We start from the raw sequence: 15,830 nt of genomic DNA on the forward strand, positions 1-15,830 counted from the left end.
TAAAAAATACCCAGGAGTCCATTATCCTTCTTATATCCATTGTTTTTTTAGTATGAATTTTTATGTGGCAATTTCTATATATTTTTTCAATTAAAATTTTATTGTGGACAGTTTTCTCAATCATAAAGAATTATTTTATACATAGGTTAACAGCAGAATAAAACACCATTGATGTCATCCTCTTACTGACATTGTAGGGTTTCCATTAAAGGTATATATATGTATACTGTCTCTTATAGAGTTGAAATGCATATTGTGCTGCACTAAGTTTTTAAAGTTCTGTTTCCCTGTGTATAAGGTCTTTCTATGCTAACCCCAAAAATGTAATTTAAAGGTCAGTTAAGGATATGGACAATTTAAGGCTTGTTTAAATTGCCTCCCCAAACTCAGTGTATTCATTTATAAGCCTGACATTGTTCTGTAATATTTTTGGTGTTAAAACATAAGTCCTGTGTTCCCAGGGTTTTGCCTTACCAGCTGTTGTTCTTTTTGTACAATTATATTTTTCTCAAAGAAAATTTGGCATTTTTGTATTGGCCTGTGGTGATGGCTGTGGAAGTGCTTTTCCTTCACACAATTGTGAAGAATGCTATATCAAGGGTTCCAGAAGAGTCTTCTTGGAGTCTCTAGTTCCAAGAGATGTTCAGAGTCACCACCAGACTTTTCGAGGTTCTGCTTCTGAAATGTAAAGATATTTCTAGATGATTTGTATCCCACACTTGAGGAAAAGGCACTTATTGGTAGAAAGAAAAGTTTAAGAGTTAAAGACGTGTTTTTGAATCATTCTTCTGTGTTCAGGTTCAGAGGCCTCTGTGGTCATCTCTCACACATCACCACCAGTGGAAGGGGAAAGAAGCCAGTGTCCAAGGGAGCCAAGGGCTTTTGGCTGTTTATAGTGGGGTTTGGTTTAGAAAAGCAAGCTTTGTTTTCATTTTGGTAACATGGGAAATGCTTGGTCATTTATTTAAATTATATAATACTTTCATGGAGAATTGTTTGCAGTAAAATCACATAAAACAGGTGGTATATGAACTAAAGCTAGAGAAGTAGATCAGAAACCAGAAGAATGTGTTGTTAAGGGTCCACCAGGCATGTAGAACTATTAGAAATTTGAAAAGTAAAGGATATTGGGGAAAGAAATCTGAAAAAGTGACATGTGAATTAAATGTAAAGTCATTATGTGGTGTGACCATAGTGTGTAGGTGCTCAGCAGGCACTGGGGAAAGCTGAAGTTGGTGTCCAAAAGATCAGTGTCCCCAGAGCATAGAATGGGGGAAGACAGAGGAGGGGTTATCATTGGCCCAGAACTAGGTCAGAGGCAAAGGAGAGGGAATATAGCTCTGATGTTCTTTGTTCTCCTTGGAGAAGAATGTTTTCAGCTCTTCCATCGTGAGTGACAGGAGGGCAGGTGGAAGGATATTTGTCCATTTAAGAAGAAAAAACTACAGTTTAGTAGAGAGAGGTGCACTAAGGAATAAGGAAGAGGCGACCATGAAATCACTGGGACACAAACAGATCTGGGCACAGCTGTGTTCAAGGGAGAAGCCAAGGCTCCAGACCCTGTATTTTCCATCCCGTGTCCCCAACATACATGCATGCTTACATGCACACATATCATTGTACTGAGGACACACACAGACACCATTTTGCAGTGCAGAAGTCATTCCTATGTTAATCCAGCAAACATTCATGGTGCATGGGGTGGGTGAGAGTTCCTCATTACTGGGCACAATGGGACATGTTACAAATTGTAGGACAAAAGTCCAAACTAGGATGTTTCTGTGAGTGAGGTTTTCTGTGCTGAGTCCTCAACCTTCTTCCTCCTGACATCCCTCTCCTAATGTCCTCTGCCACCCACCTTACCAATTCCTCAGCTCTAGCAAGCCCTGCTATCGCTCAGTGTCCTCGGTGTGAGACACCTTCCTTCCTCTTCCTGTGTACCCAGATCATCCTGCTCATGTAACTCCTTTTCCTGTCAGCTCCAGTGTGACCAGAGCATAGAATGGGAGAAGGCTTTTAATGCCCCCTCCTCCTATCCCAGAACTGATCATTCCCCTTGTGCCTGCACTGAACCTATTTCTGTCTAAACATCTCTAATTCAAAATTACACTTTACAGATAGAATCCATAGCTCCCTCCATACCTTCCCAGCACTTAACCCAAGCGGGACAAAGACATTTCAGAAGCCACAAGCATTGTAAATGCTGCAGATCCTCATCCTCTACATCTAGTGTAGTATAAAGACCATACTGCGCTAGCAAACAAAGCTCATGTGTTAACTTTAGAATAATAACTCATTTCTCTGTTTTTTCTGATTAAAGTATTCTAACTAAATTCATGGAGGCCGAAATTTTCCCATCATTTTGGAGTCCTTATGCACCATTTCTCTGCAGGGGTTTAGTGTGCCTCTAGTAGAAACCAAGAAACCAGCCATGTGCTCAGTGGTTGGCATGTGGAGGGTGCTGAGGAAAGGTTTGAATGGATGGGTGTATCCATGGATTGTCTGGAGCATTAGACTACGGTGGTACATCATGGACAAAAGGAAGGTCTAAGAGAAAAGAAGAAATAAATTGCCATAAGCATTGAGGGGAAGGAGGCAGGTGCCTCTGGTTGGGAAAACCGAGAAGAGCATTGTGGAGGAAAAGCCCCCAACTCAACTGATTGGGAAATAAGGTGAAAGCAAGCCTGATGATGTGCCCATATCCCAGGTCGAATGCATTAATGAAGGGTCCGCACATCTTTGTAAGCCTAAAAACAACACAAATCAAATTCCTATGCATAGTATTAGATGAATCTACCTGCTCAGCAAGAGGGCTCACAAAGAGTTATTTCTCTTAACATAGCTTTCAGCCCTCTTCATTTCCTGGTGTTTGATTTTGTCCCATCTCTCAGTTGGGTTTATGTAGACTAGTAATGTTTAACTCGGGAGCATTTTTACCCTCCAAGGGACACTTGACATTGTTACAACTTGTGGAGAGGATGCCAAATACATATAATCATACCACTTAAATATAATCATTGAGATAATATTTCTCTGGGATTTCTGAATTATAGTAATCTAGAATTCTTTCTGTGTTTTACTTTAACCATGCTTCTTTAGAGAGATTATATTAATCTAGAATGTATTATGGAATTGTATTCATCTAGAATTCTGGGATTATGTTCACCCAGAATTTTTCAATTTGTATATGAATTATATATTTAAAATTTAAACAAGATCATAAAGATTGTTTTCTTATGCACTTCAGAGAATTGTTGGACTCCAAAATTCATCATCCACATAACTCAGTCGTATGTTGGTAATGGTGCTGCCTAACTACTCATTGTAAGGACTAGGGACTATATGAAGTAGGGAGCTGGACACAGCTGGTACATAGTAGGTGTTCAATAAGTGATAGCTACTTATGTCTCATATCTAGCCTTTTTAATTCCTTAACTAAACCAGTAATCATGTTTTGGATTCCCAAGGTCTGAATTGAAAGCAGATTTCTTCTCTGCTTTCCTTGGGCGTTCCTGCAAAACAAAACCCAAATCAACAAGTTGAGACATTGGAAAACCAATCTCAAGTCTCTCCTCAGATGCCTGTGATATGTTAATCAGGAGCCATGTGTTGATATTTCCAGAAACAGGCTTCATCAGGTCCTCTTCCTGATCTAAAGGGTTCTTGCTCAGCTTTTGAAAAATATAAAACTGGTGCTCACTTGGGCAGACATACACTAAAATTGGAACCATACAGAGAAGATCAGCATGGCCTCTGGGCAAGGATAACACACAAATTCTAGAAGCGTTCCATATTTAAAAAAAATAGAAAAAGAAATATAAATTAGCAGACAAAAAAAAGGAATATCAAAAACTTCTTTTACCTCTTTAGCCCTTTGTCATACATCAGTTGCTCAGTTTCAAAAGGTATCGGTAGTTGAGTGGCAGAAGAACTATTTGTCCAGAACTACCTGTCTCACTTGGAAAACTGCTGAGAAAGGACTGGCTGGTGTTGCCTCAAACCAGGGAACAGTATATTTCTAGCAGAATGATTTTCTCATTGTTGTTTTTAATTGAAATGCAAGAAGAGTTACCACTCTAAGAATAGAACTGTTTGTTCTGAAGTTCTTTTCACCCTTAGGTGTTATCCATTCCCACTCTCTTCAAACATGGAAGTGATATCACAAACCATATTCTGAAGAATCTGGTTCCTGACGTGCAGAGAGTGTGTTTAAGGTGGTACTGGAGGATGGAGGGTGCCCTGCCTCCCTCCTGTCTGAACTGTGGCCATCAGTGGTGCTGGGGAGCCAGAGTACACCACTGCCCGTGGGAACTGATTTAGAGGACATTGAAAGTCCTCTTTCCTCCAGACTATGGAAGAGCTGACAGGCTATATGGTGGAGCAATTCTATGAAGGGAGCATTGCAGTACTCAGTACCATGTGCCCTAATGGAAGCAGGTACAGACTGCTTCCAGACAAAAAGAGGCAGGCTGCTGTCTGCTGGTGGCCTCTGCTCACCAAGGTGGGCAGTGTCTTCTTTGGTGCTCTTGAGGGGCCAGGTCCAGAGAAAACTTCCCTTTCCGACTTCAGGGAAACTTTAATAAGGGTTTTTCCACTGCTAGAACACAGCTGCCTCACCATCAGCCAAGACCAGTCTTGGCATGAGGATGAGTCACAGGTGGACTCACTGCTGGGGATTTTGACAGCAAAAATTGGATTGACTTTCAAAACCTTTTTATTCCAAACATAGTGACTAGCACACAGACATTCTGAAAATTGAGTGAATGAATTTATGAACAAATAAATATAGGAAATACAAGTGAGCCAGGCAATCATTACATTATTTAGAAGATTATTACTTTAAGGATCAGATCAGATATCATGATGATAGGACAGTGATAAAACCAAATAAATGATCCTGTTGTCCCAGTGCAGCCATTTTTAAACATGGGATTGGCTGTATCAGATGCTATATCAGCCTTCAGAGGATATCTGAATATCTGGTATCAGGGTATCCAAGAGCCTTTGTAAGAAGCTGAGTGAGGTCAGGCTGGAACCCTGTGAGCCATCTCACCTGGCCTTATTTCTGCACTGCTCCACTCTGAGGACCCAGGGTGAGGGTCCCGGCACTGGTCTGGTAGGAAATGTGGAGACAACAGAGCACTCCAGTTCTGCTTGGGGGGCTCGGGGAATCCCATCCAGTAGTTGGCTCTCTGTGAGGCTTCCTGGGATTACTGATGGGAGAGATGTAATGAACATCAAGGAGCTGAGGGCAAGCTGGCCTTTGATTAGAGTAAATTGCTAAAAACCAATAGTAATTTCCTTTTTTAATGTTTTACTTTGTCTTTCTCTTTGTTCTTTTTTATCCTCATTGATCTTCCAGATGAGCTCAATGGCCTTCCTCTTATTTAGTCACAGGCTAAAACCATCAGGGATGGAATTTTATAAAGCCCTCTACTCATGTTCCTATAAATGCTTCCTATGGGTAATGTGATCTGATGAAAAGCTTAGTCATGACAGTGTAATGGAGGGTTAGTCATGGGAGCTGGTAAGCAAATAGCCAGGCTTCAGGTTAACAAATAGCCTGATGTTTATTTGGAAAACCCACTAGCTTTTCCTCTGGATTTGTACTCAGTCCTCTGCAGTTTCCCAGAGTCTCAGCATGCTGCTCCCTGAATATAACACCAGGTGGAAACAAGGAGACAGATTCTCATCTCTTCAGAGAACAATGTCCAACTCTTTAAGTCATCCTCTTGGTAGAGGAAGCAGCATCATTTAAACACCACAGCATCATTTAAATGGTTGTTTTGTGTATTCATTTTAATAGATTACAGTTTTAGAGCAAATGAAAAACAGATACAACTCAAATTGGTATGTTTTAGTTTAAAAAACAGGAACTGAGACATTCTGGGTACAAGCCTGGTCTCCAGCACTCCCACCTGTGTGATTTGAACAAGTCAACTAAATTCTCCTTGCCCTGACTTCCTCAGGGCAAGAGGAATAGGGAAGAGTTAACATCTTTTCTTGATTGTTATGATAATAATTAAATAGAATACTTTGTGCCAGGGATTGTACAAAATGCTGGACACACAATGGGCCTCCAAATCTTGCTAATATCATTATTCATTTGGTGAGAACTTCTTTGAGTAACTTCTCCTGTTATTTCAAAATTGCACAACAAATTAAAAATGAAAAGATATCTATTACATTCTATCAAAGGGAAAAATTGGACATATAACATGAAGTTTTATAAACAAAATTTTTAAAACTATGTGTATTTATGTATATCTATGTATTTTCATGTTCACGTGTGTGTTTTGTGTGTGTGCATGTACTCAAGCATAATAATACATCTGGGGAAAAAATCTGTCAGCAAGTAATTATTAGTGAAGGGACAACTCAGTTTTTTGACTCACTTTATCCTGTCACATTTGGATTTTTTAAATCATGTATTAACCTTATAATGAAATTAAGTATAATGCTGAAATAAGACAAAATAGAATCAACCAAAGTTATAAATAATTTTAAAGAGTTGCACTGTGCTTACTTTTTTCTGACCAAAAAAATAAAAATAAAAAAGATATTGAATAAAAAAATACAATGACTCTGCAAAGTAGCCTGAGAAGCTTAGAGCTTCATTGACAATTTCCCCAGCAATCTATCCAGAATTATTTTACTTCCTATGATAACAGTTGATCTCACTGTAGCCCCATCTCTTCTGAAATCTTTCTTTCTGAATTCTTGTTGTCCTCTGAATTTGTACCATATCATTTAAAAATTGTCAAATGACTCTGTAAGCTGGGCATGGTGGCGCATGCCTGTAATACTAGTGGCATGGGAGACTGAGGCAGGAGGATTGTGGATTCAAAGCCAGCTTCAGCAAAAGCGAGTGATAAGCAGCTCAGTGATACTAATCCCCCACCACCCTGTCTCTAAATAAAATACAAAATAGGGCTGGGGATGTGGTTCAGTGGTTGAATGCCCTTGAGTTCAATCTCTAGTACCACCGCCCCCCCTCCCCCCGCCCAGTGACTCTGTAATTTCATGACTTCCTGTATTGTATCTGCTAGTCTTATTTCTGAAATCCAATTATTAGCTCTTTTAGGGCAAGCATTATGTTAAATTCTTTAGTATTTACCACAATTGTTGTGTATGTAGTATTTGTTTAATAAATACCCTTTGATTCAATGTCTGAGGTCTGGTGTTAGGATAGGCCATGCTGTGCAATCATCATGTTCATGTAATAGCAACCTGGAAATTTCAGTGACTGAACACAAAAAAACGTTTATTTCCTGACCCTGAAATATTCCTTTGGAGTGGCAGGGACTCTTCCTTATCCAGTGATTAGGAATCTAGGCTTCCTCTACCTCAAGACCCCCATTTATCAGCATCTGGTCTCTGAGTGGGCAAAGGAACAGATGAAGAAGACTCACTGGCTTTCAGGTGACTCAAAACCCTTCTGTTCATATTTCCATTACTTGAGAATTAGTTGCATTCTGAGACTGTTGCCCCAGTTCAATCACAGGGGAGGCCAGGATGTGTAGGGAAACACAGAGATATTTGAGAGCACAAATTGTCATGCCACATATCTGTATGGTATCTTTTACAAAAACAACTCTGTCAACTAGTTAGCATCTCAATACAGCGGGACCTATAAGTCACATAGACCATGAAACTTAGCTCAGTTAGTATTAGTAACCACATTTCAGAAACTACTAAAATTCAAGATTTATTCATGCAGCAAGCATTTATTGAGCTCCTACTGGGTCCTAGGCACTATTCTAAGTCTTGGTAATACAGCAGGGGGAAAACAATAACAAATTCCTATATTCATAGAGCTTACTCTTTAATGGAAAAATTATAAACACTTAACAAATAATGTCAAGAGCATGATAGTTTGTGATAAACATTGGAGAAAATGAAGAAGGGAGGGAACTAGAGCATATTATTAATGGGGAGATGAAGTTTGGATTGCAATTTTAAACAGAGCAGGAAAAGGTACTCTGTGTAAAGGTAACACTGAAGCAAAACCCTGGAAGTGAGAGGATGTCATTTGCATGTCAAGGGGAAGAGCCTTCCTATGAGAAATAACACATGCCAAGACCCTGAGATGGGGATGGGGAGCTCAGAATGCCTGGCATGTTTGGTGAGTGACAAGGAGGCCACTATGGTTGCAGCAAGTGTGCAAGAGGGAATAGAGGCAGGACTGCCTTATATGATGCTTTGCTTGGTGACATATGGAGTCATTTGGGAGTTTTGAGCAAAGGAGTAACATGCCACTCTGGCCACAATATTGAGGATAGACTGTGAACAAGAGTTAAGAAAGAAGACAAGTTAAAGATATTGCCAGAATTCATATTGAGAGATGGTAGTGACTTGGGCCATTGCCATCATCCCCCAAAATTGAAGGGACAGATTATAAAGGGAAAAGTAATACACAAATGCAATACAGCTTTTGCTGATAGGATGTTAGCATACAGTCTGATTGTGATGTGATTTATTATTACCCCCTAGTCCAGAAGTCCATTGTTTCATTCAATGACTCAAGAAGCATTCCTGAAACATCAATTGATGCCCGGACTTCTGTTGAGTCCTGGAGACACAAATAAGAACTCACCTGTGTTTTTCAGAAGCTTACAGTGTAGTAGGTGTATAAAATCCGTGAAAAAACTAATGCATCATTAGCACCAAAATTAACCCCAGCAGTAGTAGTATAATTATGATGGGAACATTAGTAAAAACTGTTAACTGTATACTATATGCTGGATGTGCCTGTGGATATTAAGAAGATGATATATGGCTGTTATAATTACTATATTTTGATGTTCTTCTTTATAACCAAACTAGAGTCTTATAAAATTAGAGAACTTGTGGGCTGGGTTTGTGGCTCAGTAGTAGCATGTTTGCCTAGCATACCTGAGGCACTGGATTCGATTCTTAGCACCACATACAAATGAATGAAAATAAAGGTCCATCAATAACTTAAAAATATTTTTAAAAATAGAGAATTCATGACCAAAAACCTAATATAATGATCTAACACTATTATTTTTGTGCTCTATCACCCAACAGGATCAAGAATTTTGCCATCCTAGAACCTACCTAAGACCCAGCTCAGAAAATGCATGTCCCATTTTTTTCCAAATATTGCTAATAGCCCAGCCTCCCCGACTTGTCAGCTTCTTTAAGTCCTCTTCATTGCATGTTCTTTTTTCTTTTAATTTTCTGTTTGAAGAGGTTAAGCTGAAACCGCTGCTCAGCTCCCAAGATGGCACCACCCAAATTGCATGTACTTTTCTGCCTCTGCAGCTGCCTTGTACTGGTTCATCCTTTTGACTGGCAACAACTAAATCCCACTGGGTTTATTAAATCAGCAGGTAAGAGGTCTATTTGTTGAAGGGCCTGAACAACTGACCTATTTCCAAACACCCAGGTGACTCAGAGATGTAGCACATTTGGACTTCTAAGCAAGTTTTATCAGGAAATACTTGTGGGGGCCCTCAATTCTCCCAGGATAGTATGAAGGCCTCATATTTTCTTCTTTATGACTGAAACTGAGAGAGTGACTGGAGAATGGAACCAGGATGAGACATTTCACTGGAATCTCAGGTTACAGTGATGGTAGAGAACTCCCTCAGTGCTACCCCTTCTCTCCCTTGCAGCCTTTATCACCCAGGCAGGGTAACACAACTGCCTTGGAATTCCCTCCAAGGCAGTCTCAAAATCTGCTTCCATGAAGGTGGAAAGAGGCAGATATAGGTGTCTTGGTCAACAGATATAGTCCTGGTCTATAGTGGAGGGTGGGGAGAGAAGATGACATTTTAGGGTCTTGGGATCCATAGGGTATTGATCGTTTCTACCAAAGAGTAGGGAGAAGTGGGGGACAAGTAGGTATCAAGACAGGCCAGAGGAGAATGGATGTGGTGACTTGCTTTCTCACCTGTGGTAAGAAGGGAAGGAGAGGTCAGGAAGGTTTGGACAAGTCCAGAAAGAGTGGCTCAAGTGGGACAGCCATCTCTAGACAGGTTCATCTCACGTCACCAAGAAGGCCCTTTAAGGCAAAGAGATTGTTTACGGAGCTTTCTGAATTCCTGCTCATTCTAAAGGGTTGTAATGCATGAACATCTCTCTCTGGTCTCCTGTGGAGAACAGTCGGCAGATTGTGAGTGTTGTTACACTATCTGCACACCTGAATGGATGTGGTCACCCCAGATCTAGTTGTGCAGGCTTGATGGGTGAATTCTTACCATAACATTTACAAAAAGGATTTCATAACTCTCTGTCATCAAGATAAATTTTTGCCCTACTTCAAAATTGGAGAGATAAATGCCTTGTAGGAGAGGGACTGTATCTTATATCTATGTTTGCATAGGAAATTGAATATCTCTCAAAGGGCCATTCATCCCTCAACACTTATCAGCAGGTTAAGCATCAGGATGCACTGATGACTAAGACAAAGAGCTTGTAGTCAAGACATCTGAAATCCAATTGAAATTCCATGGACTGAAAATAGGAAACATTTTACATCACAGGCAAATTATCATCTAGGGGACATTTACACCATAGACTCTTTATTGACACAGGGTGATAAATTCAAGACATTCCCCACCCCCATTCCCTTATGTTTAAAAGTCATGAAAATCTGTCACTGGACTAGTAGAAACTTGGGGACAGTAACATTACTTCATTTATCTTTGTAGTCATAGCCTTGAGCCCTGTGCCCTTCTCATCCTAAATACTCAAAAATGAATTAATAAATATTTTAAAATATTATAGCTTATAAAGCAAAATTTTAAATAATAGATGATTCTTTATAATTTTTATTAAATGAATACACAGTATAAATATGCAGGTAAAGTGTTTATAAATAATTATGAGATATGTGATTTGCTAATAGAGGTCATAAAGCCATAGAAGAGAAGCTTATGTTCCTAGAAGGTGTACAGTTCATCTCTAGGACTTAATATCAGGAATATTTGATAAATGAACACCACCAAAATTATGTAATAAGATTAAGAGTGCCCTATAGGTTCCAATGTTAAAATAAAGTTGAACAAAATTATGAAGAGATATTTATAAATTCTGAACCACAAACTACATTATCTAAAAGTGACATCTCATCTGACAAATCTTCCTCCCTTCCTTTGTGCTGACTCCTGTTGGTGGCTTGACCTTTGAACTGCAGGCCACTGAGCCTTTTCTGTAGCCACCCTGGTAAGCCATAGGACCCTGGAAACCTGTACCAAAACCTGGGTCAGTTGGACATGTCCTGTGACCCTCTCAGGAGTCAGGTGTCTTGCAATTGGCAGACCTATAGCCTCACCTTGACCTGTGGCTCCTGAATACTGGGTGAGGAGGTTTTGAGGCAGATCATGTTTTGAACAACCAGGGCAGCCTAGGTTATTGGAAGGTCACCAGGGCGTGGGGGAATTGAGATCCCACAAGGGAGGAGATTCAGTATGTGGGTTGGAGCCCTCCAAACGCTCTAGAATGACTTCCAGAGGTAGTGTCTCCAAGGCAGCCGTGGTTCTCTGAGGTTCCTCACTGAACTGTAAGAGCCGGAACCCCTCTTCCCAACCCAGTATAGCCATGCCATAACTGCCTGTGGGTGGGGACACAGAAGTTCACAGGCTGCTTATCACAGAAGGACAGACAGATGTGCCTTTCCCCACTGTAATCTGAACATGATGTTTCCCTATTGTACCATGAAACATGGCTCGGTAGAAAGTTTTGAATGGGAGAGGAAGAGCCTTTTGATAAACAAACCCTGTAGTGTTCACCTATAGGTAAAGTTAAAAAAACAAAAAAAAAAACTCTAGTAATACCTTGAGTTTTTAATCTTCCCAATGGGAAAGTGAGGTGCTCCAGTTTAAATCTTCTAAACTCCTCTAAGGATTTCATCATGAATTTGGCTTAATTTGAATCTGGGAAGTGGAGAATTAATAGCAGTTGAGTGCCTGTTACAGGTCAAGTTCTCTGCTACGTACTTGACCTATACTGCCACTGCACTTGTCCTCCAGGCTAGATAAGTGCTTTCATCCCCATTTTATTAATAAAGATCAAACAGGGCAATAAGTTGCCTATGCCAGAGAAGAATACCTTGTAGGAAATACACCTGGAATCTGAAATAGGGTCACCTGGATCTCATACCCAGAGTGTGTTCACCCAGTGTCTTCCTTGGAACTACCTCCTGTCATTGACCATACATTGCTGACCTGTGTGTCTAGCCAGGTGACCTGGTACCTTAGCACAGAGTTTCTTAAACTTTAGTGAGCCTTTTATGTTTTAGTAGTATTAGGTAAAGTCTGGGAATGTGCAGTTCCAAGCTCCAAGAAGTGCCAATGATGCCGGTCTGTGGATCAGCTTTGAGTAGGGAGTCATGTATTTCAATAGGTGGCCTTCATCACTGGCAGGTGCTTTACACATGAGTCACCAGTGTGCAGGATGTAAATAGGTTTGGTCCTATGACTAAAAGCCTTCCTGAGCAATGATATTGATGCTGGTGTAATACCGAACATACTGGCAGAGGCAGAGTGTGATGGAAAACACAAGAGAATCTGCCCAGCAGAGGATTCAACTCTCACAGTCCCATAAAGGAGAAGGAGTGAGCAGGCCAAGTGTATCTAGCAAAGTGAGAGTTTGGTATACTGATATTTGGACCTAACATCTTGAAACATGGATTTGACTGCAGTTCAGAAAGGAGAACAGGTGAAGCTTCAGGTGTATAGAAGGGTTTTGGCACCAGAGAGAGAAAAGGAATTTCAGGAGTGGGTGGGTAAAGAGTATATTTGACCGGTTTGAAAGAAGAGCAAGAGACCAGTTTAGTTCATCTCATTTTGACGAATATTTATTGAGTGCTCACTATGTGCCAGAAAGGGCATTAAGGTCAAAGGTTTTTACAAAGATGTGGAGATCGCTGTCTTACTGTGGGAGACAGTGTGCAGATACATAACTCCAGTACATTGTGAAAGGAAGAATTGTATGTATATATTCACATTATGTTACTCTATGTATACATACATACATATGTATATATTAGAATCAGTGATACTGAGAATGAAAAAGATTAAGTCTGTTGGGGGGGGTGGATCAAGGAAAGCATGATTTCTGAAGGTGCCAAGTGGATTTCAAGCACAGGTCATAGTAGCATTTGTGAAGTTACAGAGACACCAATACCTCAGTGTGCTAAGACACAAGGAAGGGGATTACTTCAGGGGAAGAGGCAGTGGGTTTGAGCATAGAGGATTTTTCTTACAGGAACTTGGGATTTAACTTGTATGCCTGTGAACTCAACATATTTCAACCCCAGTAAACTAGAAAGAGGGCCATATTTGTGCTTAAAGTCACAGTGCATTTGCTTAGCAGGGCATGTGCCCATTTAAATATCTCCTACAAACTGCTTTCCAAAAGGACCCCAGACATACCCCCTTTAAGAAAATACCACATGATGACAGGGAGCCACTACAGATTTTAAGAATTGCCTGGTGAGATTCGTGCATTGAATCATTCTAGGAGCTGGGTAAGGGATGTCTTCGAAGGGGTCAAGGTCCAAGTTGCATAGGACAGTTCAGAGAGATGGCAACTGCTTGATCAAGAGATAGGGAATTAGTGAGACAGGTGACAAGGTCAGGGATACACTGGGGATATGATTCTAAGTTAAAACCAAATGTTAGAATTGAGTCTTGAGATGGATATGGGGGTTGGTAAAAAAGAGCTAGAAGAGTAAGATGTTTCCAGGTTTCTCTCTCTATCTATGCATGTGATAGGGAATTCTGTTGTGTGGGCTGTGTGGTTTGGGAGATGGCTATTTAGTTCACCTTGGACTATGGCATTAGACAGAGATGCCCAATGAGAAGTTATAAGTGCAAATCTGAATGTGAGATAAAGTTCATGATTAGAAAAAAACAGATTTGTGAAGTCATCTTTAATATACTCTAGACAGAAGCAGGGTGACAGCAAGCTGTATTAGGAAGTGATAGTCCCAAGCATCTTGGGGGAAGACCATGTCTACCTCCATGATTTTATTCTTCAAAACCCCTACATGGTGCTCTGCATACAACAGGGTCTCAATTAGTTTAAGAAATGAGAGAGGCCAGAAACAATGGGAAGGAACTCGATTCCCTTGGAGCTCCTTGCATAATAAGACCTGAGGTGTGTAATGGATGATAAATGAGGTAACATGGGCTTGTTTTTCAGGATGGACTGATCAAATACAAATGCTGATGGCTGCTGTAAGCTTTGAACATACTAAAATGCCCAAAGGAAGTGGATCTTACTCTGTTGGTTGCACAGACTTGATGTTTGATTATACCAATAAGGTAATGCTTGGATTAATACAAATTATCCTTATATTCTAACATTAACTACTGTCAAGATCCACTAGCAGGTGTTAAAACTTGGCATTGCCCTCACCTGAGAATGACTCATATTGCCACTTATATTGCTTCATCTGAAGCCTTTGCTAATTCAGTCATTCCCTAGCTCTTTGATGACATCTGATTAATTGCATATGAATTCTCCCCACACTCAATAGCTGAAGCAAGTCTGCTCATTTCCCTTTCCCACTCAGAAAGCATATTGTTATTTTTCTTCTCCGTACTAATTTTGTTCAATCACCACAGAAGTTTTAAAAGTTGTCCAGACCTCATTATGAACAACAAAGGTATCTGGGTCTCCATTAATAAAATATGCAAAATAGCTATTGGAATAGTTTTGAGAAGCAACTTGACTAAAAAATGTATTAATTTCTCTCCTTAACAGAGCACCTTCTTGCGTTTGTATTATCCATCTCAAGATTATGATCACTATGAGACCCTTTGGATCCCAAACAAAGAATATTTTTTGGGTCTTAGTAAATTTATTGGAACACATGGGCATATGAGCAAAATTTTAAAGTTTTTATATGGTAAGATTTCCATTGCTCCTACTCTGTTGGCTCTAGAATATGAGAAACCCTTAGAAACAATAAGAATTTCAGATAGTTCAGACCAAAGTAAATTTTCTCCAATCTAAACATCTCCTAAGGTGACAAGGACAGTATTTCTGAGGAGCCTAAGAGAATCTAGGGTTCTCATTTGTCCATTCTGAATTTGATGGGAGTAGGTGAGAGGGTCAGACTGACCTACCATCTTTCTGTGGCTGGTCCTTGGTTTTTCCTCTTAGAGGCCCACCGGGCAGGCAAGAATATAGTGAGAGTAGCAGGTTGGCTTAGGACCATTGCCCCATTTGCTCTTCCAGGCTGAATGAGAAAGAAAGTAGAAGCCACTGTAACTATCCAGATCAAAACAAAACAAAACAAACAAACAAAAAAAAAAAAAACAAATTTCTTACTTTTCACAAATGAAGAGACTTTGCTCTCTTCCCATTACCTACCTATAAGGAACCAGCCTCTCACTAATAATGGATGTTCATTCATGATTTAATGTGTCTAGATTGTGCTAACACAGACTTTCCTCACTTATCTGACCAGATACCACCATTGGGTCAATGTTAACTATGTCTTCAAATTTCTCCCTCAAAACCACCTACAAGTTCTAGAATGAATTTTAAACTTAGAATTTTTTAAAAAACCAATCTAATGTAGAAATGATGAGAATATCATATTATACATCTTTATTGTGAATAATTTATAAATCACTTCCATAGCGATCATCACATTCAGTTTTCATGACCACAACTTCATTTTATAGATGAGGAAAAAAATGAAACAAAAAATATGGTCACAATTATTATTGCCTGACAGTTGTGAAGGAATGGAGGAAAATATTTTCCATGTTTTTGAGCCCCTTACTGTATGAGTGGATAGGTTCTCAATTATATTAATTAAATAAAACTCTCTCAAAACCTCTCTG

The 15,830-nt window shown here is 39.8% G+C and overlaps 1 protein-coding gene and 1 non-coding gene across 4 annotated transcripts in view; both read left to right on the forward strand.

Moving 5' to 3' along the window:
* LOC114095070 (platelet-activating factor acetylhydrolase) overlaps positions 1–15,830 on the forward strand; it is a 57,975-nt gene that overhangs the window by 30,794 nt on the left and 11,351 nt on the right. For all 3 annotated transcript variants that reach the window (XM_071613338.1, XM_071613336.1, XM_071613337.1), the window contains exons 2-4: positions 9,215–9,356; positions 14,176–14,297; positions 14,740–14,884. In XM_071613338.1, coding sequence (XP_071469439.1) covers positions 9,248–9,356; positions 14,176–14,297; positions 14,740–14,884 — 376 coding nt within the window. In that variant the 5' untranslated portion in view covers positions 9,215–9,247. The remainder of the gene's footprint in view (positions 1–9,214; positions 9,357–14,175; positions 14,298–14,739; positions 14,885–15,830) is intronic.
* On the forward strand, positions 3,695–3,798 carry LOC114095130 (U6 spliceosomal RNA). The gene has a single exon (XR_003583200.1). It is a non-coding gene; the product is annotated as a U6 spliceosomal RNA (small nuclear RNA).

The sequence above is a fragment of the Marmota flaviventris genome, chromosome 6 (genome assembly GCF_047511675.1).
Source record: "Marmota flaviventris isolate mMarFla1 chromosome 6, mMarFla1.hap1, whole genome shotgun sequence".
Taxonomy (NCBI): domain Eukaryota; kingdom Metazoa; phylum Chordata; class Mammalia; order Rodentia; family Sciuridae; genus Marmota; species Marmota flaviventris.